The sequence below is a fragment of the Etheostoma spectabile genome, chromosome 15 (genome assembly GCF_008692095.1).
Source record: "Etheostoma spectabile isolate EspeVRDwgs_2016 chromosome 15, UIUC_Espe_1.0, whole genome shotgun sequence".
Classification (NCBI taxonomy): domain Eukaryota; kingdom Metazoa; phylum Chordata; class Actinopteri; order Perciformes; family Percidae; genus Etheostoma; species Etheostoma spectabile.
In genome coordinates this window covers 10,488,165-10,513,862 of record NC_045747.1, presented here as the reverse complement: position 1 = coordinate 10,513,862, position 25,698 = coordinate 10,488,165, and the positions used below count along the sequence as shown (strand labels likewise).

Sequence of the window (25,698 nt, the reverse complement as noted above, 5' to 3'; positions counted from 1 at the left end):
TCCCTCATCTTTTCACATCTGTTTGGGTAAAGGATTTTCCAACCCAATTACCCTAAAATGTATTTATGTCATGGGAAATGTAATGCTAGCTTGGTTTATAGATCACCTAACACAACTGTCAATATAAATACCTAGCCGAATGGGTCTATGGAAAATACACACCAACTACTACTACTTGGACAGAAATAACGTAGTAAGTAGGTAAACTGAAATGGGTTCTTTTAATGAAATGGAAGAAAAAAAACGAGCACTAAATCAGACAGTAATCCGAGTATATTCACTAGGGAGAATATTGGATCTCAAAAGGAAATGCTGCAGCAATTCATAAAACACATAAACACTGTGGAGAGATGCTATATTGCAGGAATTAAACACACACACACACACGCACACGCACGCACGCACGCACGGCTCAACTTGTCCAGTGTGTATTCGACTGTCTGGAAGAGGTTGACTGCCTCAGTGGCGGGGGCTTTGTCTGCCTCATTTGAAATCATTGACCTGGATGGACACATGCATGACCTGAGGGTGAAATGGCATTAGGGGGGTGGGAAGCCACATGTGCCTAGATCTATGTGGAAAAAAGGGATGTTTCTGGTTTCTTCCAGCCTACTGACATCTCAAACCGTTCTGTCTATAAAATTACTGATGATCATATCATTTGCAAACATCCCATTTGTTTGTGAAAACTCATTCATTACCATATGTTAAGTGCAAACAAAGCAATACATATTATTCAGTAATAGGCTAGCACACACGTGTTCCAGTAATTACGCTGACAAATGGCCTCTAGAAGATAGGTATCTGCCTACAACTCAGTTAGCAAGGCTGAAAATCTCATTTAGGAATGAGCAGCCCAAGGACAAACAGTGGAAATCACATTATCTCTCAATCATACAGACAGAGAACAGACAACAAGCTGATGCTGGCCTCTGAGATAAAAACAGCAACAAGAGAAAATACACAGCTCTAATGTAGAAATAAACTTGCATAAAAGCCAGATTTAGTCGTTGCTTAAATGGTCCATTTTCAGGCACTCTAATGGGCACCCAGTTTGCTTGTGGCGTTTTGTTTCAGATCAAGACAAGTTGTTGACCTACAGGGTATCTTGATTGTACTCCCGCCCCACCACCCATTTGCCATGCCTCCTTCACCACGCGCTTCAAATACAGCAAGAAAGCCAAGGGCTCATTTTAATCAAAGTGTAAATCCTCTGTGGTCCAAAGAGCAAGGCAAATCCAAAATCTATTTTTGTGAAATTCTGAAAATGATGGGGAAATACCAGGCATTTCACACCAAACTTGGCCTCTTCGCTTTAGTTTTTATGAGTTTTTATTTATAGCACTTTAATTGACATAGAGCTGAAACAATTGGTTGATTAATAGGTTTGTCAATTAGGAAATATATAAGGCCATTGTTTGTATAATTGATTAACCCTTCTTTTTCCAAACATTGTTATTGTTATAGTTTGTCCAACGAGAGGATTCACACTATTTAAAAGAGAATATTTTAAAGTGTTCATTGAAAAAATGAAGTGTACAAGACAGAAATTTGTGATCTGGGCAACAGTGATGGGCATTTTTCTGGCCTTTTATAGACAAAACCACTAATCAATTAGTGAGAAAATAACAGAGGCAATTTAATTATGAAAATAATTATTAGTGCCAGCCTATATAGAAATATAATCAAATCAGTAAGTCCAAAAATACATATATTTCCTCAATCATAAGGAGATGAATTAAACACATCAATAAAGTCCCTCAACAAATGGTGACTGGTGCCTCTGAGGACAGTAAGGAGAAGATAAAAAGCCTGAGTTTGTGTAATTCTCAAACCCAGACAGCCACAAACTCACATACCAGTGTTTTTGCTATCCCAACGCATACCTGGCAAGCTGGTGTGAGGCATTGGTTAAGCTATTGCAAGCAATCAATGTTTAGAGCGTCCCTGCTGATAAAAGTGCCTGCTATCCTTAGATCAGTGGAAAATTTGAGGTAAGTAGCTCAGACTGAAAGAACAAACTTAAAAGAACTCAGCAATGTTTAAAAATAACATTTAGCATACAGTACTGTTACAGTACGGTTATGATTTTACAACTAAACAGGCTGTTCAAATAATCAATGTGGAGCTGTAGCTCTTATCAGTAAACCAACTATAAAAAGTCTGTATTAGTTAGACAAGCAGGTCAGAAAAGCTAGAGAAAGGAGATAAAGTGATGGATAGATCATGACCAGGACAGAGCAAAGATACTTTCAAAAGAGCCCCAGCAGTCAGTGAAAGGGTTGCTGGCAGAGAATAGGCCTGCAGCAAGTCATCTCGACGCGCACCAGGTGACCTTTGATACCTGAGAGGAGATGACTCGACACTTTTACATTTACAGCCAACACAGCCTCCAGACGAGACACTTCATCTCTCTCTCTCTCTCCCTCTCCCTCTCCCCCCCCCCTCTCTCTCTGTCCTCCACTTCTGTGTAACTGACAGCTTTTATTACAGACACAGTAGCGAATGGCAGACAACAATGCCAACTCCACTTCAAGAATGAAAAGTGTTGTGTGGGAAACAAGACTGATACTCATCATTTTCACAGATCAATGCCTTTTCATACGCCAACAATATTGTCTAGTTCCGCTCTGTGCCATCGTCTTTGATCGGAATAAAAGCTACAAAAATGCAACTAAAATGGCAGCCAGCATGGCTCGACATCAACGTCATCTGTGTACTGGGCAGGGCATCTAAATACAAATGGAGTGGGGCAGACATTGGCACCACTCTAACATTTTGAATCTCTCAACATAATCAGAGAGAATGAGCAGAGAGGAGGTTGACATTGGCAGTATCAACACAACAGCACGCCAGAAATAACCACTTAGCATTATTTTTTGAATGTTCTCGGGAATGAGAGATGGTTAAAAACCTTCCCAGCTTTTTTCATTCTCCTCTAGCTGAAACTGCCAGGTCAACAAACAGATCAAGGTCATTGTTAACTGCCCCTATCTCCACAAATTAATAGAATAAATAAATTATAAATATCAGCCCTCAACATTCTGTATGCAAACAGAATTGTAAGAATTTGACAAAATACCACTGAGATAAGTGACATACACCAGCAACCTCAACACAGTAATTAGCCCACTGCTTCCTAAAAGATAACAAAGGCACAGCCACACATGATGGAAGTGTCTTACAGAGAAACATGTTAGCGTGTTAAGGGGTACGTCCACAGGAAGGGCAGGGAGAAAATGAGGCAGTAGACCCTCCCATCTCTCCGGAAATCTACTCAGTCGGCCCTTCCTGACCATTGGTAATGTAAACAAGGCCTCCACGTCCTCCATCATTCTGTATTACTGATGGGCTAACCAAACAAACACAGCTCATATCATCAACAGAGTTATAATAACCTACAGGGCCGTAGGCAGTGCTGGAACGGTGTGTTCGACAACTAAATGGAACTTGTACATGGGGCGCCGCAGGTTAAGTGACATTTATTAATTTAAGAAATTGAACACAATCGGCTCTTCTTCACAGCAGATAGCTGAGGCTACACCCACACTAATACAGTTTTTTAAAAACGCATATCTTTTACTTCAGTGCGTTTACGCCTCACATCTTCACTACTGTCGTTCTCGAGCCCCTAAAATGGAGGGCCCCTAAATGTGTGTAACCTCCCAATGCAGCACAAGTAGACTTTATATTTAACAATTATTAATTTCCGTCAGATTGTTTGTAGGCCGAGCATTTCTGAGCGCACTTGAAGGCCGCTTTGTTTCACAGAGAAATAGAGAAAGAAAAGAGACCGAGCGACTGTGCTTTGTGCTAGAGCTTGTTGCAGGAAACAGTCAGCTTTTACACCAACTCCTGGGCAGGTAGGTACTGGTGTTTTGTTTTTTACCCCCACTTTCTTGTGGCAGCAATAGAGACAGTGATGTTTCCTGTCTCTCACACCGCCTCAAAACTGACTGAAAAGTCTAATCTCCGGTTACATTTGGTCACCGCAGTGTGAAGTGGGGTTGCTTTTCTCCAAAAGTTGAATCAGTCTCAAGTTTTTGCCTCAAGCCGCCGCTGCTTTTTTTTTTTTGGGGGGGCTTCCTTCCTTCCCCCCCCCCACCCCCCCCGTAGCCCCCACCGTCAAAGCCTAAAACGCACTCCCCACATAAGTCAATGGTAACGCAGCCTAGCGTTAGACAATCTGCTTCCTGTTTACACCAACACAAGTCCAGTGTATGGGAATGGTCATGCACTAAGCATGTTTTAGAGATTTGTTAAATTTACTGTTAAAAAATTAAGATGTAGTAGTAGTATGGATGTGTCCTTCAGCTAATGGCAGCCCTGGCCTCGGGCCCAGGTGTCTGTATTGTCACCCAGGACAGAACGGCCAGGTGTCTGTTAAAGAGGAATAAGGTTACGTTTTGAAACACTCAAGTGGAAACCTGTGATCCTCAATGGAAAGAATGCAGGGAAATTATGGGATCCAGAGAATCTTGCTTTAAAGTGCAAGAGTGTCATAATTATAGGGGTCAGAAAAGCCGAAGAGCAACAAAATGCACATGCTGAAAGATAGCCAAATAAGCTGCTATCAAACAGTGGAGGGCTCTTTTTGACAAAAGGTGTTTTTTTTTTTAGAAAACACAAGAAACCACTCGACTTGCGCATTGCCAAAGTCTCACTCTTGAGTGGATAATAAGTGCACCGTGCATGGATTCTCTCTCAGAATTTAATATCCAATTATTGGATTAACACAAGTCAAATAGCAAAGAAGCGTTCACACAGAGTAAAATATTTTTACTTTATTGTCAACAAATATCAGTCTTCTGGTCAGCCATTGTGACATTTGTGCAGTGGCATTGTCTCCTGCTACGCTAATATCACATCAAATATTTACAATAAGGAAACAGGACGGCAGAAAACAAACATTTCCTCCAGTTTATAGTACCAACCCAGCCTACCGGATCACAATGCAAAGCATGCTGGATCCGACCAGAAAACAATGCCACCAAACAAAAGAGACGGGAACAAACACAGCATTCACACACTGAAATATGAGACGCCCTTAGAATTTGATGTTTGGACAACAAGGTTATAGAAAAGTTAGGTGGCAGCGTACTAATGAACTGTTGCTTTATGACACAAGTCAAACTAGCAACCCATAAATTGTGCACAGAGAAAATGGACGTTTTTAAAAAAACTAGTACATTTTCGACTGAGCTGCATGGGGTTAATGTAACATTAGCAGGCCTGTGGTAGTAACTCAGAGCAATGAGAACTACCCAACATGGTACTTATACTACACATCCTTCAAGACCAGTCCTGTCCTCTATAATAATTCAGCAGTTTACTATCACCATACACAGAGGCTTTCCAGAAAAAAATAACAGTTTATATTGGTATTTCCTGGAATGTGAAGGGGCTGGACAGGACACACACATTGCCGCAAATGAGCACACAAACTGCAGACATGTTCAAACATGGGTGCAGGACCATACACTCACTGGCCACAAATAACACACTAAAGTTGTACTTCAGCACCACCGCAGAAGGATTTCAAAATACTGATTATCTCCGAAATGAAAGTGAGGCGCATAAACATGCCAACTTTTGAAACTACATTCTGAGCAGGTTGTGTTTCCTGGGCTGTGAGCCAGCAAATGCGGTCTACACTGGGATGTGTCCAATAACAGAGTGGTTGGCACAGTGTCCAACACCACACGGCGGAAGGATAACTTTCACCTTCAGGCAATAAACACGTCTCCTGTAGGCAATTTGAAGCTTTGTAATTTAAGAAACAGAGGAAAGCAATGGGAGCAGAACCTGTGCAGGCTGGTTGTGAAATGTGTCGCCTGTTCTGAAAGCCTTTTCAGGGGCACTTCTGGGGGAAAATGTAAATAGGACAAGCCTGTAACACATACATCTTGGCAACGGGGCTTGCTTGTTTGCTAGGTCATCAACTTAAATCCATCACAGCGTCCGGGCAGAACAGTTCGACATTTCGCAAAGCCCTCTGCAGATTTTGGATGAGACCGGTCAAATGTCACATTCAACCCAGCAAACACATAGAAATCCACCAAATTTGCCTCACAAGCAGAAACCTCAACAACATTATCTTCACTAACAAATGCTGAGCAGTTCTTATCAGTATGGAGGTCATGTGGTGATGGCCACAGACATAAGGTCTATCACCTTATTATCACAGTCAATGAGCTCATCAGATGCCATGTGACACCCTTGCCAGGCAAACTGAACAGCATTGCCAAGTAAACAGATACTTGGATAGGTGGGTAATGAACTGGACAAACAGGACAGACATGCTCTGCATGATAGGGCAGAAAGTATGTGATTTTGTTTTAGTCATCAGGTCTTGTAAAAGTCAACATCCAGCCTAGGTTTACATGAATGTTATGGAAAACCTACATGTATACACGTACAATACATTGCATTCAATCAATATGCACGGCAAAGCCAAATGTCATCATACACAATTTGGGCCTGAGTTTGCTCAACATCTGTCCTCATGTTAGGCCGGTGAGTTTTCCTTTCGTAAAAGATAATAAGTAAACAATAAGACATAACTGCATTAAGTCTGACCAAAAATCATTCCCAAATAAGCTAATATAATGATGGGATTTAAATCAGCTAATTGTTTAGGGAGCTGCAGACAAATAAGCTTGATTCTTGCGACACCACATATAAATGCGTTAGGGACTAAAATGCGTCTTCCTAAGGGTCCATTTGACAGCACTCTTGCATTCATCAGTCTAGTCATTCACTCGCATTACAATAAAGCTGTGATTCTGGGTGGGTCAATGGCAGGAGAACAATAAGTAGCTAACCACAAAAGCGTCAGCAGCCATGCGCTCTACTGAATCGCTTAATAAAGCAGCTGTGCTTCATACATATTTATTCTGTATAAACAAGCACAAATGAACATTTTATGTGGTGAAGTTTAAGTGCAAGTACAAACATTTAGGAGCACGCACTTACCTAGCATCCCCATTCATAAAGCCGGGTGCTGCTTCACTGTTAGGCCCCCAGCAGGTTGACAATGGGGGCGCATTCATCAAACGACAGAGACGTAAAGAAAGCACTCAGATCAAACTCTCGGGAAATTTAAATAACTCTGTTAGACAAGTACATCTCTCTTTTTTATGGAACTGTTCCTGATGTTGTCACCGCATCCTCACAACCTGCGCTGCTGCCCTGTAGCGCAATAACTCACTAGAATGCCTGCTGCTGCCTGCCTCGGTAGTGTGTTTGAACACGCCCTCTTTACATGGCTCCTTAAAGACACAGGCTGCCAGCATGGGGCCACTCAGACAGACTCATTTCCTTCAGCCTAAAAGGCGGGTCTGTGTCATGAAATCTAAAAAGAAACCAGGAAAATAAATCAGGGTAAAAACTTTGATTCGTCACTTGAACCACTTCATGGTGTTTCAGTGGGCTAATTGCCTATTAAAAGATTGAAAAAAGGGAAACCTCATTAATAGAATGTTCTGCTCTAAACACATCTTCTCCATCAGTCAATGAATTATGCAACATTAATGGTTGTGTATATAATACACAATATAATGGCTGTGCAAATTGCAGTGTAATTATTTCTACCAAACTACTGCGTCTTTCCTCCTTCACTTCCTCTTTGTGACATTTGAAATGGCTTGGCTGATGATGCAAAGCTGTCAGTGAGAGGGAAAACATGCATAGTCATGCTTTGTGAGACACAGGCATCAAAGCAAGTAGGATCAAATAATATCCGCCTTACAGTGCCCTACATTACAGTTTTAAGGAGGTGCATGCAGTGTACCTCGGTGATCCACTTCACTAACTTTACATGGAGACCAGAATACACAAGCTACCAAGGCTAGGTAGGACTCACTAACAATGTGTCTGTGTAGACAATTGTTCACTTCTCCTCAGACAATTAGGATAAGGCAAGTCAGGATGTTATATACAGGGATTAAAGTACAAGTATGAGGTTAAAAACTATTTTTAGTGAAATAGTTTGAGGACAGATTTCCACAAGTTTTTATCAATTACTCACATGCTTTGATCACTGAAGACCTTTTCGAGTGACTGACCCATTTCTTTGACTTTGTGTATTCCAGGCTGATCAGCTGCCCCCGGTCAGTGACCGCTCATTAGTATCTTTTGCAATGGAAATGAGTAGGAAGTAGCTTAGGTACATCCCAAGGCTGCATATTCACCCTGAGCGCAAGGGAAAGGAATGTGAGAATGGTTGATAATTATCAAAGGGCAAAAGTCAGGCTCCTACAATACCTGGATGGAATGATTATTCACTCATGTCTTTTAAAGCCATTTTCATCCATCCTGTTCTTGAAAATCTTTGTAATGTAAGGAGTTGCATGGCAAAAGTCTATCACACACATTTGAAAAGTTATTTCCTGCCTTTGGCTATGTTCCCAGTATGATCTGTCCCACCAGCTGATGGGAGAACAGGACACTTTATGATGAGAATTTGACTGTATTGGCCTTTTGTCCAGGAACAGGCTGAACTTTTTTGACATACCCACGCCCCAAAAATATCAATTTTACAACTCTCTTTTATAATGACTGATATGCACTTAAAATGAATAATAAATGTGTGCTAACAGGATGTTGCCCTAAAAGATGTATCTTTCTCTCTCTCTCTCTCTCTCTCTCTCTCTCTCTCTCTCTCTCGCCAAACCTGGTAAAGACACGATTTCAGAGAAAGCACTTTCAAACACAGCAAAAATTTGGTTACTACAAAACCTGTATTTACATACAGCTGGTCTGTAATCAGATATTTCTCCAGGCCATTATCTGGCTGTGCTGAATGAACACACCCATTTCAACTTACGATTGCTATATATGTCGGAGGCCACACATTTCTGGAGCAACTATGCATTAAGTGTCTTGCTCAGAGACACATTGGTTGATGTATCACAGTGGGAATTGAACCCAGATCTCCCACACCAAAGCCATGTGTCATATCCACTGTGCCCTCACCACCCACATTCTTTAATGCAATACAGTTGGAAAACAAATTTGCTAAGCCAAACTTCTCAGCGACCTCTCAAAATTAAAGTTCTAGGTGCTGCTACTGCTGGAAAAATAGGCTTACTGCAACCGTCTCCTTTTGTTGCAGCTTTGTGTCAGCTTTGACAGCTTCCTTCAGTGGTACATCAGGGTAACAGGGTGCAGTGGTGTCTCAGCATTTGCCTCACCCATTGCTAACAATGGAATGATGTTTTTGAATCTTTCAAAAAGTCCATTCTAAATCTTTAGCTGTCTTTTTGACGTTGAGGTCCCTCTCAGATTGTACATGGGACCCCTTGAACCTTCCAGGACTTTCAGTTTGGACTGTTGGCAATGGTTTCAGACTTTGTTAGATGTTGTGAATCGCTTTAGCATGGCTGTTGTGATGCCAAAATGAGGAGGCGTGTGATGTAACAATTTCTATCAATGCAGAGGGCTCATTTGTCAATCTTGTGATTTTGGTTATTTCACAGCAGAGGGTGCAATATAAGGCTAGGCTTCGCTGCTAAGCCTATAAACCACATAAGAGAGAGAAGACTGTGCCCTTTAACCTTTCAGCCATGTCACTCCACCCATGCCAATTTGAGTGCTGGTTGATATTTAATGTGCATAAGGACAAATAACCAAGGCAAAGGTCTAGACAGGCCTGATTGGTTAAACAAGTAAATGCAAATTTGAGCACCCTGCCTTGCAGAGGGCAGTGGGGAAACCTATTATCGACCAATGCTCACAGAATGGATTATGATGCATAATCTCCATTTTATTGAGTGTCCTGACTGCATACTGAAGGATACAGTGTGTGTCTTGTTGGTGAAATAACATAAAACCAGAGGACCTCTCAAGCTTTTTAGAAGCTGTAACATCTAATTTCCTTCTGTATCATACATTCTCATTTTGTCCTCATTTTGGAGTCACCAGTCAGGCTGAGTTAGCTGTGTTGCAATTTTCTCTCTGATGCACTCCAACAAGCACAGTCAGAATTAGGACACATTCTGTATAAGTCGGTCCCATGAGGAGACCCTGAACTGAAATGTGAAAATGTAACAGATTTGTTGACGTGAAGCCATGTCTGTCAGTGTGTCTGTGCGTGTGTGTGAACAGAATAGTACTCTTTGAGGCTCTTTGCAGTGACTTGAGTGAAAGTGAACAATAGTCACAGTAGTGTTGAGTATGAAGAACTACCATGACTTTGATTTACAACCTAGAATAATTCCAAATGTTACAAAGCAATATGTTATATTTAGTTATAAACTGAGCTTTAGTTTTGTTAAAGAGACAAGTTGGGCTATTTAGTTCACAAGGGATGTGACATGATTTTTCCTCTGCAATAGTAGACTTTATGCTGGGGAAAACTTAAAAAAGAACTATAATTTAGACTCTTTTCATCATTGTAATGCCGCTCAACAACCCAGAAATAATAGCATTTGCATAATGATCAAATATCCATATATGATGATCCATCCACATTTGCAAATGTAACGATCGGTCAATGCGATTTTTTTTTGGGGGGGTCTTTTTTTTGTTCAGGGTAAAAACAATTGTTCCAACACCAACAAACTGTACCCTTGACTGACTTGACTTTCTCATTTCTTTTAAAACCTTCCAGCCTGATCCCTCTGTTCCTCCCTCCTTTGACTTGCTTAAGATCAATGTTTTCCGGCCTGAAATAAGGAGATTACCCAGGCACACTCTCCCACCCTCCCCCAGCTTTTCAGCATGCTTGCACCGGATCAGGTTCTTCTTCAAATTATTTCCTGTAACTCATGCTCTTATACATCCTAATTATGTCTCTGTTGTGGCCGTGCAAATCAGGTCATTTTTGCACTGTAAGATCAATTGTCACCTATAATCACTTTTTCTTTCAGACCAAGTAAATAGGTCTACTTAGGACTGTCTGTGTAAAATAGCTGTCAGCAGGGTCTAATATGGTTTATATTTCCTTTAAAATTCTGACTTTATACCACTGTTCCATAGCTTTCTCGCTCTCTCGGATATCACAATTATAGTTACCTGCCTTACTTGCCAATACACATTATGTATACCATAACATTATATTCTAAAATATTCAGATGAGGCATGAAGAAAAAGCCATTACAAAATAGAATAATTTATTTTAGAGAGCTACCATGAATAGGTCCATAATGTTTCCTTCATGATGTATACAGTGATGGTCACATTGGATATTTGACAGATGATAATTTGGAGCGACTGTCTACGTTTATACACTATGAGTCCAACCTCCAGCACAGCAATACCCCATTCAAATTTAGTAAAGAACCAGCATATTCAAAAGAGTGGTAGAAAACATCTCATCATAACATATGTACAGTATATGTTTGCACGGTGAGCATAAAACACATTTTCAGTCATATCAAAGCCATGTTACACTGTAACATGCTGAACTCACATGACGATCCTCTGTGAGGCATTTCATGTACAATACTTGTGTCCTGTTGCTGTCAATCATTAAATAACATTTCTTAAATAAACATAGATACACCAATAAGCTGACCTCTGATCCAACCGCATGAACAAATACATAACAGCTTTCTTTATTTTGAATTTTACTGTCTGTAAGTTTCATGTCTTAATTTAGAGTTTGGCCACTGATCTTTATGTCTCAGTAACCTGTTCAAAAATAGTTATTCTTGTTGTTCTTCTTTGACAGCTATTAATAGCATAATCTTTGAAGTGGTTGCAATTGGATACAATCTTTTGAAGGAGACGATTTGTGCTTTTGGTCCTCAGTCATATTCTCTGACAACATAAAAGCAAAAGGATGCACATTCAGAAATTGATCTTAGCTTGTATATCTATTGACATGAGTACCAGCACACAATCAACACATCCCCCAGACTACTTTAAAATGTGCCACAATGCTTTAATGTGATTCATAACATTGCCACTAGTGATGTTCTGAAAATGTTTCGCTTGAAGCTGACTGATAAAAATATCTAGTAAACAATATGAGACAAGTAAATATAGTAAACACACAATGCAGTTCCAACAATGATTAGGCAGAGTGAGTAAGTCGAAGGCCACCGAGGGCCGCAGAGACCATAGTGCCTCTCTCCAAAGTCAGAGTTTATTTCTCACTATCAGTTCATCCTCTGTCCAACATCATATTATTCCATCAGAGATGGGTTTTTCATAGTCCAGTCTCAGCAAGCCAAGTGGTCCATACTCTATATGGTTCTAAGGTAGTTGTTTTTTTCCATAAAGCTCTCATATTAAACAATAATACAGTGTTTTCAAAACAAGGTTTTCTTTTTTCAGAACCTTGGGTTCTGTATTACCTTGTTTACATGGTTGTACCTTCAAATAAATGTACTTAAGCATAAATGCATAAAAAAACTTTCAAATGATTGTCTTTTCATAAAATACATATCACATGGATTAACAAATCATACACGCTACACACAATCATACACACACACTCTTCACAGAGGAGAAAACGCTATTCAAGATGCCTGCAATGCTTAATATTGATCAACGACTCTGTCAAAAAGACAGAAAAAGAGGAAAAAAATAGAAAAAGAGCAAAATACAAATAAACCAACAATGACAAATCAAAGAATTGTCCTCAGGGTCCTGTTGTTATTGGAAGGAGAGCTGTGTGTCAAACAAAAGAGGAGAAGCCCGCGGTAGGTGCCTGAGCGGCACAGCCCAGACTGCTGGGGGGCCGGTAGAGGGTGCTGTGCTGGCTGGGGGGTTCGGAGGACAACAGGGAGGGGGTGGGAGTCCGGCTTCCCTTAGACCTAAACAGAGTGCCCTGGCCCTGGCATTGGGGCTGTGGGGATGGGGCGCTCTGGGGGAGGAGAGGTGGCAGAGGTGGCAGAGGGGGAACGGGTGGCGGGTGCTGCCGTGACTCCTGCTCCACAAGGGGCTCGGGCTGGGAGTAGCCGTATGCCGGCGGACGAGAGACGCCCTTCTGCTGCCGCCGCCAGGAGTTGTAATAGGTGGGGTCGCTGATGTAGTGGTTGACAAAGGAGTGGGTCTTCTGCCGGCTCTGATCCATCTCGTATTCGCTGTCGCTACCCTGTGGGAAAATCAGGGAAAAGATTTAGAAGACTGTGAGATTACTAAACACACATATGTTTAGGATGTTTACTACAGAGACAGCTACATGCTCTCAAATCAAGGCTGCTTCTAATACAGCACCCTCACTATCAAACTTCACAAAACTGGGTCATGACACAACAGGATATAATCTACTAAGAGATAACTGGACATCTATTAATCCATGTGCAACTCTACGGGGCAGATAATCACTTCTATTGAGCATCTTTCACAAGAGCTCACCCATACCTCTGAGGAGCACAGAAGTGATAAGCGTACACAAGAGTGTCCTAGAATTGGACAGAGAAAATGTTTTAAGGATACATTTAGCTTTTGTGGTAATATGAAACCATCAGTCTTGTAAGTTACAAATGTTTGTGTGGGTGAATCCTGTCACAGTTCCAGCACAAAGAAATGGCTGAGGAAAACAAACAGAGAGCAAATTACTCTCACAAAAACATCACACTTGGCACATTTGTGTCCCTGATGAGTGCCTGCCCATCTACTGCTTTATTGAGACACTGCAGCTTAACAGATGTTGAAGTACCATGTATTTGCACAAGTGGTAGGTAAACAGTGGGAGGCTATGCAGAGGCAAAGAAAAACACCAGTTTGTGTCTCCCATGGGAGCAGTGTTTGTTCAAACCAGGTTGAACAATGTTTTGACTGTGCAGGTACCCGATAAATTGGCCAGGGAGACCCAGCAAAGTGTGTGAAGACAGATGTTCACAATCTGCAACAATCAGCTTCTCTGCCTTTTGTATCTATCATCCCTCATCACTTCTAACCTCCCTGTCCCTTCAATGGACCTTGCAAATACAACACACACACACACACACACACACACACACACACACACACACACACACACACACACACACACACACACACACACACACACACACAGTGAGCTGTTCGGATCATTACATGACCAGCTGAGAACCAGGAGCCCAGATTAATACCGCATTTCCTGTTTGAGGAAAATTAATTAGTTGTGAAGACATTTCAAGACACATGAGACATGAGAATTGGCCCTGTACTTCCTTCTCATGGGATAAATCAGTTTTAAAACTCAGATCCAGAGATGTCAATTTCGAGGTTATCCACTTGAGTCAAATGTCTTTCTGACTGTCATTTTCAAACATTCTGCTTCATAAGTAGACAGCCATCTAGTTTTTGCAACTTGAAAAGCAGTGGTTATGACAAAAAAGAACGGCAGTAGAATGTGAATGTGACAAAGGTAAAATAAAGTGGAATGAGAGAAGTATTTTGAGTTAGGAAAGGTTATACCTCTGCCCTAGAGGACTTTGTCAGATGAATTTTACTGTCTAATTTAAGTTCATTGCCTATTCCAGACGTGGAGTGTACATGGGCTGTAAGCCAGGGTCACTGCTTACCTGAGAGTCAGATATCTCAGAGGGTTTCTCAGTCAGACTGCTGCTCTCTGCGGGGATCAGGTCATTGTATTTAGTGCTGACATCCTCATCCGAGTAGTGCAGGCTTCCAGGACTGGGTCTTGGTGGAGACCTGGACAGATGGGAAAGAATGAGACAAAGAAAAAGTTTCTTTAAGAGATAGAGAGCAAAACTGTGTCAGAGAAAGAGAGAGAAAGAGAGAGAGAGAGAGAGAGAGAGAGAGACAGAGAGAGAGAGAGAGAGAGAGAGTGAGTGAGATAAAGACTTAAAATGCTCTGTCATTCCTGTAACTATAGGACTAATGGAAGGCAAAATAGTTCTAAAAAAAAGAAGCTTTACATCCCACAGGGGCTACAGTGGGCACAGATTCAGCCCAGAGTCATTGATTATGAAAATGTTAGCTTAGTTCAGACAAGCCAAAATGGGTTATTTGTGAATTCCTGGATGCCACTGTTACACAATAGAGGGAAGATATATTATAATAGGTCTTATTCTTTTGCCATTTTCTTCTGTCAATGTGTCCGTTAGGAGCTTTTGCAGCTGGCTGAGTTCAGCTCACCTCAACCTTAATGCGATGCACTAACAGGATCCTGCATGAAAACATATGAGCATCTTCATGAAAGGATTATTTGTGGTGATTAGAGCAGAATGGCTGTACAGATTGAGTTAGTCAGAGATTTTGACCTAACAAAAAAGCTGTTTAATAGCCCTCCTTTCTTCTATGAGCGCGGGTCAAGTAAAAGACTTCTGGTTTCTTTTATCTCCAGCCATTAAGTCCATAAAGCGAAGCAGAAAAAAACATGCATGCAGACATTTTTTTTTCTTCTTCTGCAGTAATGACTGCTGCTGTGTTCAAGTTTGGCTGGGATTGAATTGGATGGTCAGAGATGGCAAAAAGTGGAGCACTACATTCACATGACTGAGCTACATCGGTGGGCTCAGTATGTAACTCAGATTAACACAGCATTAAGAGAAGACTTTGTTCGGTTGTTTTCAGAAAAAGATTCAAGAATTAAATAAACTAGAAATGGCATGAACGTAAAGTAAAATGAAAGTTTAAATGATCTGAAATGGAAAATGTTGTGGGGGCAGAAAAGGCAAACATAAAACGCTGTGATGTCAAGTGTAATATTAAGGCATTAAGCACACAACCTTGACGGCCTCTCAAATACAAATGAAAATGTTCTCAGATATTTGCAAGCTAAATCACTGGGAATGCCAAGAACAGGAAGCTTATAAGACACAACATGACAAGGGCCATGAAAGGGTTGACACAACAAAGAGACATCTCATCTGGGTTAAAGGGGATGACGTGAGGGGGCTGACTGTAAAAAAATAAACATCTACTTCTACAGAATTCAGATAAGGTTGAGTCAGTCATTAAAATAATGGGGTCACGTGAGCAGATGGGGAGGGGCAATGGATCCTGCAACAAATCACAATTCTAAATGCTGCCAGTGAGCTTTGAATTATTTAGGAGCACTGTATTTTTGCAATTGCCTTATCTGTCTAATCCCTCCCTCTATCCTTCACCCTTTCAAATATCCTGTAGGGAACCCTCCCACTCTTTCTCTTTCATCCACAGATCATTAGCAGAGAGTACGGTACCAGAATGGAGCTCTTCAAAAGATACATAGCAAGTCAAGACCCTTTTATCTCCTTCTTGACCTCCTTGGTCAAGGAAAAACAGCACAGATCACCCTGCCCTTAATGCACCCCATTTAGCAAATTCCATCATAATGTGCAAAAAGCAACATCTTTTTTTTGTTTTGCTGTAACAAGAAGCAGACTCTGGACTCCCATCCCCCAAAACAACCATGTGGCCATCCATCCAGTCACCAATTATGTGTGACCACTGTCTCTACAAATTCCTCTTATCTAATATTTACCTAACCATTACCAAAGCGCCCAAAGTCCTGCTGACGAGTAGAAGGGCATACCAATGGTGTTGTACTTTATATAGAGACACCTCTTACAGCACTGCACTGGAGAGAAACTCTGGGCTGAAGGCCAAAAGAAAATGGCTGGCTCCAACCCATAACCCCCCAATTGTCTAAAGCGGTGACGGACAGACAAAGAGCAACGCAGACGCTCATGAATGCTAATAAGCTGGTGTTGTGTTGTCCCCATATACAAACAGTTGCTTCATACAAACACTGAATATCAACGAGGGGAGCGGAAGGAGTTTCAAATCAGCAGCTGGGCTCTTCTTGGCTCGGTTTGTTCTCTCAAGACTGACAGACTATTGTGAGGGATGAGGGGGAACACATACAACTACATTATTAATTCCTGTCTCTATCATAAGTAACATTAAATTGGAAGAGAAAACACAGTTAACAATATGCTTAAGAAGTGGAATCTGTGCATTAATGAAATGGATGCACTATGCCTATCAGCTGAACACCGTGGTTGATTGTTTGGGACTGACCGTGTGTAGATGCCATTCTTGCGGCAAAAGGAGTTCTTCACGGAGAGGCGTCTGTTGTTAAGCTCCAGGGCTGGAAAGCGTCCCTCGTCCAGGCGCACCATCTCTCCGTGGGTCAGAGGCAGAGCTGTGCAATTGGAGTGGTTGCCTGGACAGGGGTATGAGGACGACACTGTGTGGGTTGTGGAATGAAATAAGTGATTTGTGACCTTAAAGAAAATCAATTTCAGTCTGGAGGATTAGTTGAACATGACACACTAAAACTCAAGTATACGGCTTGAACTTACATAATGTTCTTTTTTTAAACATTTAGATTTTTTTAAACAAATACCTTTACAGTATATACAGGCATTTTATTGATCGTTTCCTCTTTAACTTGCATGTACAAAATGCTCTAAATGTAAAAATGCTGCTTTTTGATAGTTAGTCAGGCCCACTGTCCGGTCATTGCCTCTAGTAAAACAAACAGACCGATCAGCTTCATGGCTGAGAACATTGGGGAGGGGTTGAGACGGGCTGAGAAGCCCTCTTTTCATCCCTGCACAAACACAGTCCTTGTCTGGACTGGTCTTGCTAAGCCCTGTTTACTGACCTTGGTAACCCTTGCACCATGCTAAATGCTGACTAGGCTAACACATCTGATATGAGGCTTTAGTAAGGTTTGGCCTGAGCCTTTACTTTTCCCCCAAATTTCCCTCCTTACTAGCTCCACTACTAGATACTCCATGCTGCTGGGTGATTAGACCACATCTACAAGATTAGCCCCAGATGCCCTCTCTGTGATTACCTGGCAACCATTATGTGAAGTATTAACATTAAGTCTACTAACATTGATTAACTTCCCTTACCTTATGTTTTTTTAGAGTTTCGAGTAGCAGCAATGTTACCTGGGATAATTCACAATCATGAAAATTGGCATCTTGATACAGTGGTGTGAGTGCGGCTAGTGCTATAGTTACATAATTACTCTCAGCCTTTCTAATGACCTGAGCATTAAACCACTGCCAAGCCATTTATCCAAGTATTGATCCGCGCTGCAGTTAAACATGAACAATAATGTTTATTCACCCGTCTTTGTCAGCTGTTTCACTGGTAACCTCTGCACTCATCATTCCTCTGTCAGCCAAACAATGTTAAGAAAACCTGGGTAATTTGTCTAATTGTGTGAGCTTTCACAATCCCATTTTCTAAAATAGACTTTGGATACACAATCGTTAAAATGCCATTCTCAGCAGAGCTGTCCAGGAGGAAGACAAATTCGACAGCTTAAGTTGCAGAAGCAGACAGAGCAGCTGAGACAGAAGCAGTAAGTTTAGCAGACAGTCGTGCTTCCTACCTGCATCTGTTTTTTTGGTGTATTTTTTACTCTGGCCACGGATGATGAGGATGAAAACAAGGAGGAGGATAAAGATGAGGCCCACCAGCGCAATCACTACCAGGAACCACCACTCCTCATAGAACGGAGACACTTTGTGGGCTAAACACATAACCAATAATATACGTTAACAAACAAAAATATTGTTTTGTTGACATGTTGTGGCATTATTTTTAGGATTAAAGTACCTGAGATAGAGGGGGACGGGGCGCTGGGAGATCCATAGCCGTAGTCGTTAACTGCAATTACACGAAAGTCATAGGTGACGCCTTCTCGCAGCATGTCCAGGTTAAGTGCGTAGGACGTCACTTCTTTAGGAATGTCTTTGATAAGAATATCCCACAATCCTTCATCTAATGGCAAAATGAGAAAACATATGAATAGGAAATGTGGTAGAATTTATACAAAATTAAAATACATAGAGTTTCTAAACTCATGCTGTGTAAAGGGAGAAAGTGGTACCTAGGGCTGGGCAATGTATCAATACTATATTGATATTGTGATATGGAACTAGATATCGTCTGAGATTTTGGATATCTTAATATCGTAAATGGCTTAAGTGTTGTCTTTCTGTGGTTTCAAAGGCTGCATTATAGTAAAGTGATGACATGTTCTGTGTTACCAGACTGTTCTAACTCCTCTGTTATTTTTACCTTTACCCACTTAGTCATTATGTCTACATTACTGAAGATGAGATATCTAAAATCTCATTGTGAAGATATTTTGTTAAAGCACCCTTTGATATTGTCAAAATATTGACATCAACAGAATATCGCAATATCTGATTTTCCCCATATCGCTCAGCCCTTGTGGTACCCCAGTTCTCATTCAGGTCGGTTTTCAACATAACAGAAAAAGTCATAACCTGTCTCAAGCAGAGTAGTAGTTCAACACTATGTCTCCATAGATGACGGAAGATGTAACAGCTGTTTGATAAAACAGTACTGCCTCAAGTGCTCCCATTTCACCAAGGTCAGGGAAGGAAGTTACATACACATACTTACACATACACTCACTCAGTAACTTTCTTACCCACACCTAACCCTCATACACACAGAAACTGCAGTAGTCCATAGAAACCCCGGATAAAAGTTAACTGACCCAGACGTTCACAGATGAATGCGCTGCATGTGATCTTGGGTACTTACAACGTGACTTGTTATGTAGGTGAGAATAGTTGTTATAAATGATCAGAAGGCATGACACATGCATAGACAGAAGAAGAACCTTATTTGGTAAACTCACATCTTGTATGTCTAGCATGGGTTTAAATACTCCTTCAGGAAGACAGGATCTTCGGAGTTGGGATTGCACTACATGACACTACACCATGGTTAAATTGCATTGCTAATCGTAATTGTTCTCGCTCGAGATTAATTACATGTTTCTGTGTAAGTCATCCAGAGTCTAGCTGCTTCTAAGTTTTCCCTAACAGGAAACACTAGTTGAGATGATGGTACCCAAAAACTGTTAATGTATGCGGCTCACCAGAGGGTCTGGCCTCGATGACGTATCGTGTGATGGGTGCACGGCCTTGATCGCCGCTGGTCCAATGCAGTGTGAGGGCAGGGCCATACCGAGAGATAAAGGGTTCTCCGGGAGGGCCTGGGGCTCCTTGGGACATAAATGATGAATAGGTAGAAAATATGGCATGCTATGAGTCAAGGAGGCACCCTACAAGATGATAGTATTGGCATGAATAGCAGAAAAAGCAGTAATGCATTACAGATTTAGAGTCTTACCTTCTCCGGGCCCAGTAGTGATGTTGGCCTCCACCTCAGGGCCGTAGGTCAGTGTTTTGGCCCGGATGCGATAGTTATAGGTGACGCCATCAGCCAGGTCTTTGATCTTCATCCACAGGGGAGCGCTGCCCTTTACATCTACTGTCACTATCTTACTGACACCTGGAGTGCAAAGAGAAGAGTCTGTACAGGAAACACTAAAAACTCTAGATGCTGCTTTCTACGTACAAGTGACAAATAGCAAATCTTTTTGCATATGAACAGATACATAGTCACACAGACAAACTCAAAGGGTTAGAAGATTACACAGACAGACTCGCAGACTATCAGAGATGTGCATATCTTTGCATATACAACAGAAAAGGTCTATTACCCAGCAGCCTTCTAGATATCCAGATAGAAAGAAACATGGACCTTTTTTATAATAGACCAATTGATATTCCTTGTCTTAACTGCTCTGTTCGACTTTGCTCTGGGTCCATTAGTGGATGGCCAAGGGACCACAGCAGCCTCAGCTCAGCATTCCACCTCTGCTCCCAATTACTTGACAATCTGGTCCAGGCAACCATACTTAGCCAACTATTAGCTGTGTTTCTTTCAGTGAGAAAGGAAGCTGTGCAAAGTCTCACCAGAACATTCCAACTATATTTTATCAGCCATGCCATATATGTTACTGCAAGACCAACACTTGCCTGTAACCGAATAGAGCATGAGCTTATGCATTGTGAGTTAAAATGCATATAGCAACTAGGCAAGAGGTTGTAAATTACAGTCTGAGGAATGTCAAGACATGACAGAGTTATTAGGCTCAAACCAGAGTTTCTCACCATCAACTGGAGTGCAGGGCTCATAAACCAGGCGGTAGCCCTCAATGATGCCGTTGGCCTGCTTAGGCTCTCCCCAGGACACATTGACCGAAGTGGTGGTCAACTCACTGAAGTGGATGAAGCTGGGAGCACTCGGAGCTTTTGGTGAAGAAAGAGAGAAAAGAGATGATGAAAGTTGGATCCCTTCACAGTATGGAGACAAAACATACTACAATTACCTACTACATGATGGGGATATGTGCATATTCATCAAAACATTAGTAATTTTTTAGTGTTAAAATTATATAATTAATGTACAAACTGTGACAGATTAACAACAAAAAACAAATTAACTGATTATTTATGTCAGTTTACAGCAAGCAATTTAAAGTTCAAGAGTCTTGTCATTCATGCTTTACGTTCCTCTTCAGTAGACATCCGAGTTTCATAAGTCACAATGTTAACCCTCTGGGGTGTAAGGGCATTTTCACGCATCTTACATTTACCTTTTTAAGGCATTTGCAAACAACTGATCTCCATGTGTTTCATATCAAAATGTTAAGAAAAAATTCAGTTTTTTGTAAGTGAACCCCAAATCTGTCTCAGAACAGGCTGTAAAGAGATAACTTATTGCTAAAGCTGAAATGTTGACGTTGGCTTTTTTGAGATTCCTCAAAATCTCTTTTAAAAAAACAAAGCTTATCTTGTGATGTGCTGTACAAATTGTTTTGGTGCTTGAAATGAGTCGTAGGGTTATATATGATTAAAATAGGAAATAAATGTCTGGATTTTTTTTGTAACACTTTTTGAGTAGGAGTTTTGTCAAACATCGTATTTTGTCCTCAGAGGGTTACCGTAGTACATTTTCAACAGCACAGATACTTCCCCTATTTGCTCCAAACTCCCAACACATTTGGGTAACCTGGCAACAAAAGTAGATTTGGGCAAGTATGACAGAGGGGTATCCAAAGGCAGTACTGCTATTCTACAGCATGCAATCTGGTATATTCAAGAAAGAAACGAAAAGGTGTTATGCTAGATGTCATGAATCAGAAATACTAGGAGATTCAAAATGAAAGCGGTTTCATTGTTCATTCTTATCAGGACATGAATAACAAAATGTGTGAGTGTAAAAACAGGTGGTGTACAGCTTAGATCAATGCAAAAAAAATCCTATGACTGTTTAAGCAAATAAGTCACAAAAAAGTAAACTGGAAGTTGACATACGAGATGTGTTTCTGTGACCTTGAAAGAGAGCTGTGAGTAATATGCATGCGGACCCAACCCAGATCTAGCTAAGTGTCAGGATTTTGCCACAGTTCTGCATACAATTCACAAAAGCTTGTGTTGGCTCACTTCCCAGTACCCTTTGGTGCAGTGAGCCAAAATTCTTGCCTGTGTTTTTTTAAGTTCTCAGCACTCTGTACTTCTCGCCAATGTCACAGCCTTCAAGGGGGCGGAAAAGACAAGAGATATTTATACTGTAAACCATTTTTTGTGCTGAAACTGCAGAGGAGGGACTCTCACTCGCTGGTACACAGACGTCTTTGTACAGCTGCGGCCAAAAAACTATCTTCATGTGTCCCCCGCACTCTGTATTCATTGCTACTGGGCTGTCAATAGGCTTCCACCCTCGTGACTTGGATACAGGGGCCAAAAAGACTATGATCTCTTCTGCTAAATCTTACAGGAAACTAAACTCTTTAGTGAAAATGTTGTATTTCTTGGTGAATAAAAGGAGTGCGTCTTACATTATTTGTCTGAAATTACAGTACTTCAGTTCCAGTTTTTGTAACACACTGACTCAAAATGAACGTACTCATCATCTATTCTTTTGTAGGCACCTTTTGTAACTGAAGAGAATACCAACCTTCAGATAGTACTCCACCACAGCACTTGAGCACAATAAGTAATACAATTAAATAAGAAGAAGGAATGTCATTGTGCATACGGCAGAGGGAGACAGACAGAGGAAAGACAGATGGGTATAAAGAAATAAAGAACTGTGAAATGCCACATGGTGTTGGCAGACGATCTTAGCTGCAAGATAAATGCCACTGGTCTTTTGAGCAATCAATGTAATCCCTTCAACCGCATCTGGATTTATCGCAACTCACCTGCTTGCTGAGTGCGCCCTCTGGTGGGCAGGGAGCGGGGCCCATCCCCTGCAGCATTGAAGGCTGCCACACTGATCATGTAGGTGGTGTAGCCTGTCAGGTTTTTAAGCTTCACCCCGAGCTCCGGCAGGAACAGTGTACGCAGGCGCTCCGTCTCATTCTGGAGCTGAAACTCCCAGAAATAGATCTATAAACAGATTAAAGGAGTTTAGAATATTTCAATAAAAATATTTAAAAAAGAAAGCCATGATGTAGGCTTGCCTGATTTGCAGTAACACAGAAAAAAGAGACACATTATTGATACCTTGTAACCCTGTATGTCTCCATTCTGAGCATCAAGAGGAGGAGGGTCCCATGTTACATCCAGCTGTGTGGCTGTTGAGGACTGGACCACCACATTTTGGGGAGGGGACGTTGGGACTAGAATGGAACAGAGTGTGAATAACAACACCATCCTTTTTGTTATGTCTCATATGACTAGCTTAACATTTAAGAAATAGAGATTAAAGGTAAGTAGCACACATGCTGCACAGTGAGGGACAAAACATACCCGCCTCTCCAACAAACACTTCCTGTGGTGCACTGCTGGGACCCTCCCCCACAGCGTTGTACACACTGAGACGAATCTCGTAGCGTTTGTGTTTACTCAAATCTGCAAGGAGAGGACCAATAGCAGCATTATAATGGAACAGTTAAGATAAAAGAGCAAAATAAGAAGTTTCTCCAGAGAGACACACAGCCATAGTGATGCCCGTGGCAAGACAACATCACGAACAGAACAAAAAGACGAAAGGGATGAAAATATGGGGTTAGTGTGGGGACACGAGGAAGATTTGTCAGCGATTAAAAATAAAGAAAACACACTGCAATAATGTCAGGGTAGCTTGGAGAGATTAAAGTCGTATACACTTTTTAAGAATCTGTGGCAGCCCCTCAGCGGATGCGGCTGAGTGGGAGGATGGGGCAAAGCGCAGTTGCTGTAAATTATTATACAAATGGCATATATTTATGTAAGAGATGATCTGCAAACAGATGGAGAGTGACGGAAGAGAGGCAAAAAGAGAGATATAAGACTTACTATCCAGTTCATATTGGGTGAGCGAGGATTCGCTTAAGTTCCTGATGCTGTAAGGAGCTGAAGTTTAAATAGAGGATGGGCAGGGTTGGGAAAACAAGGGTAGATCAAAGGATTGAGTGGCAATATTAGCTGACTTATCTGTCACACCACAGGCCTTACTGATAGCATCAAGGCTTGGATGTAAAAATACATACATTTAAGATTCCATGTAGCAGCACTTTCTGCACATAACCAGAAGTAGTTGATGGATAAGCAGTGAACAAGTAAACTCACCAGTGAGCTCAGCCCAGTTGGCAGAGGGACTGTTAACTGTGCGAACAGTGAAGCTGCGTAACCGGTCGTAGTGTAACTCCCGGTACCTGACCCTGAACCCCAAAAGGACTCCATTTAAGTGATCCTCAGAGGGAGGCTACAAAGAGAAGAGGTCTACTTTATGCCCAATATTTAACAAACACACATTCATTCTTCCAATGGCAAAACACAAAATGCCAAGTAATTCAACAGCGTACCTGCCAACGGACCAGTACAGACGTGGTGGTGTGAGGTGTAACAGACAGAATTATTGGGGCTTTGTCTGGAGCTAGAGAAGATAGGGAAAAAAGAGAATTTTGGTGTTAGCAAAGCAACACAGCTGAGCAGGGTGATATATAATTCAAACAGTCTGCCAGGGAACAGCTTGAGAGTAAACACACACACACTGTTGACGTAAAGCATTCTCTGTGAAAATCCAAAGACAAAACATCGATTTAAAGGCATGTTCATACAATTACAAAAATGTTCTCGTAAAACTAAACAGAACATCAACGGATAATGACTGCGTAATGGTGACATTTTTGCTTCATGTCTAATGACTCCAGTTGCACAATGTTACCATCCTGTAGTGTTGTGATGGCCTCGCTTTCCTGGCTGTATTCACTGTCTCCAATGTCATTGGTGGCTTTTATACGGAACTGATATGAAGTGAAAGGCTTTAACCTTTGAAGAGAAATAAAAGAAAGCAATGTGTACAACATGTTTTGGCCTTACTCATTCTACTTTTTGACTGAATAACAAAAACTGCTGAGGGGTACATTTACCTATCCACTATGTAGGAGTGTGTCTCGTGGCTGACTGATGCAGAGTGGACAGTCCAGTTGCTGTCCGGCAGCTCTCTGTATTGGACTGTGTAGTAACGAACAGGGGACAGGCCATCGCTGCCTGGTTCCCATGACAACAGCACTGTGCGAGCCTGAACGTCCTCTTGAGGCACTACGGGACGGCTCGTGGGTTGGGGTCGGGCTAAAAAACACACACACACACACCACACCACACACATACACACACACACACACACACACACACACACACACACACACACACACACACACACACACACACACACACACACACACACACACACACACACACACACACACACACAATCTTAAACTTTGTATTTAGAGGGGAATATTTTATTGATCCCACAAAATTACACATACCACTCCATTATAGACAGAATACCAGCTGATCTGAGTGGGTGGCTGATCTTTAATCCAAAATCTACATCATCCATCAGCAACCATTCATCCAATGTTCCAAAGGTACATTCTGTTTACTAATCTGATATCATTTAAAAAATAAAAATAAACATAAAAAATAACTGAGAAAACATTGGAGAACCCTTTTGCAATTATGT

General features: G+C 41.4%; 2 protein-coding genes and 1 long non-coding RNA gene across 4 annotated transcripts in view; 1 reads left to right on the top strand and 2 right to left on the bottom strand.

Moving 5' to 3' along the window:
• cdc42ep4a (CDC42 effector protein (Rho GTPase binding) 4a) overlaps positions 1 to 7,255 on the bottom strand; it is a 14,189-nt gene extending 6,934 nt beyond the window's left edge. The window contains exon 1 of the mRNA XM_032537160.1: positions 6,976 to 7,255. The gene's annotated coding sequence lies outside the window, so the exon portion shown is untranslated. The remainder of the gene's footprint in view (positions 1 to 6,975) is intronic.
• LOC116702762 (uncharacterized) lies at positions 3,659 to 23,437 on the top strand. The gene is made up of 3 exons (XR_004335247.1): positions 3,659 to 3,723; positions 13,784 to 13,789; positions 23,427 to 23,437. It is a non-coding gene; the product is annotated as an uncharacterized LOC116702762 (long non-coding RNA).
• Positions 11,098 to 25,698, bottom strand: part of sdk2a (sidekick cell adhesion molecule 2a) — an 87,158-nt gene continuing 72,557 nt past the window's right edge. The window contains exons 30-45 of one of the 2 annotated variants that reach the window (XM_032537158.1): positions 25,100 to 25,301; positions 24,895 to 24,998; positions 24,533 to 24,603; positions 24,297 to 24,432; positions 24,024 to 24,080; positions 23,496 to 23,597; positions 23,250 to 23,365; positions 22,946 to 23,132; positions 20,850 to 20,987; positions 20,023 to 20,184; positions 19,769 to 19,894; positions 18,469 to 18,633; positions 18,242 to 18,382; positions 16,909 to 17,077; positions 14,463 to 14,592; positions 11,098 to 13,045 (exon numbers count right to left, since the gene is read on the bottom strand). In XM_032537158.1, coding sequence (XP_032393049.1) covers positions 12,626 to 13,045; positions 14,463 to 14,592; positions 16,909 to 17,077; positions 18,242 to 18,382; positions 18,469 to 18,633; positions 19,769 to 19,894; positions 20,023 to 20,184; positions 20,850 to 20,987; positions 22,946 to 23,132; positions 23,250 to 23,365; positions 23,496 to 23,597; positions 24,024 to 24,080; positions 24,297 to 24,432; positions 24,533 to 24,603; positions 24,895 to 24,998; positions 25,100 to 25,301 — 2,426 coding nt within the window. In that variant the 3' untranslated portion in view covers positions 11,098 to 12,625. The remainder of the gene's footprint in view (positions 13,046 to 14,462; positions 14,593 to 16,908; positions 17,078 to 18,241; positions 18,383 to 18,468; positions 18,634 to 19,768; positions 19,895 to 20,022; positions 20,185 to 20,849; positions 20,988 to 22,945; positions 23,133 to 23,249; positions 23,366 to 23,495; positions 23,598 to 24,023; positions 24,081 to 24,296; positions 24,433 to 24,532; positions 24,604 to 24,894; positions 24,999 to 25,099; positions 25,302 to 25,698) is intronic. The other variant, XM_032537159.1, reaches the window with a different exon arrangement.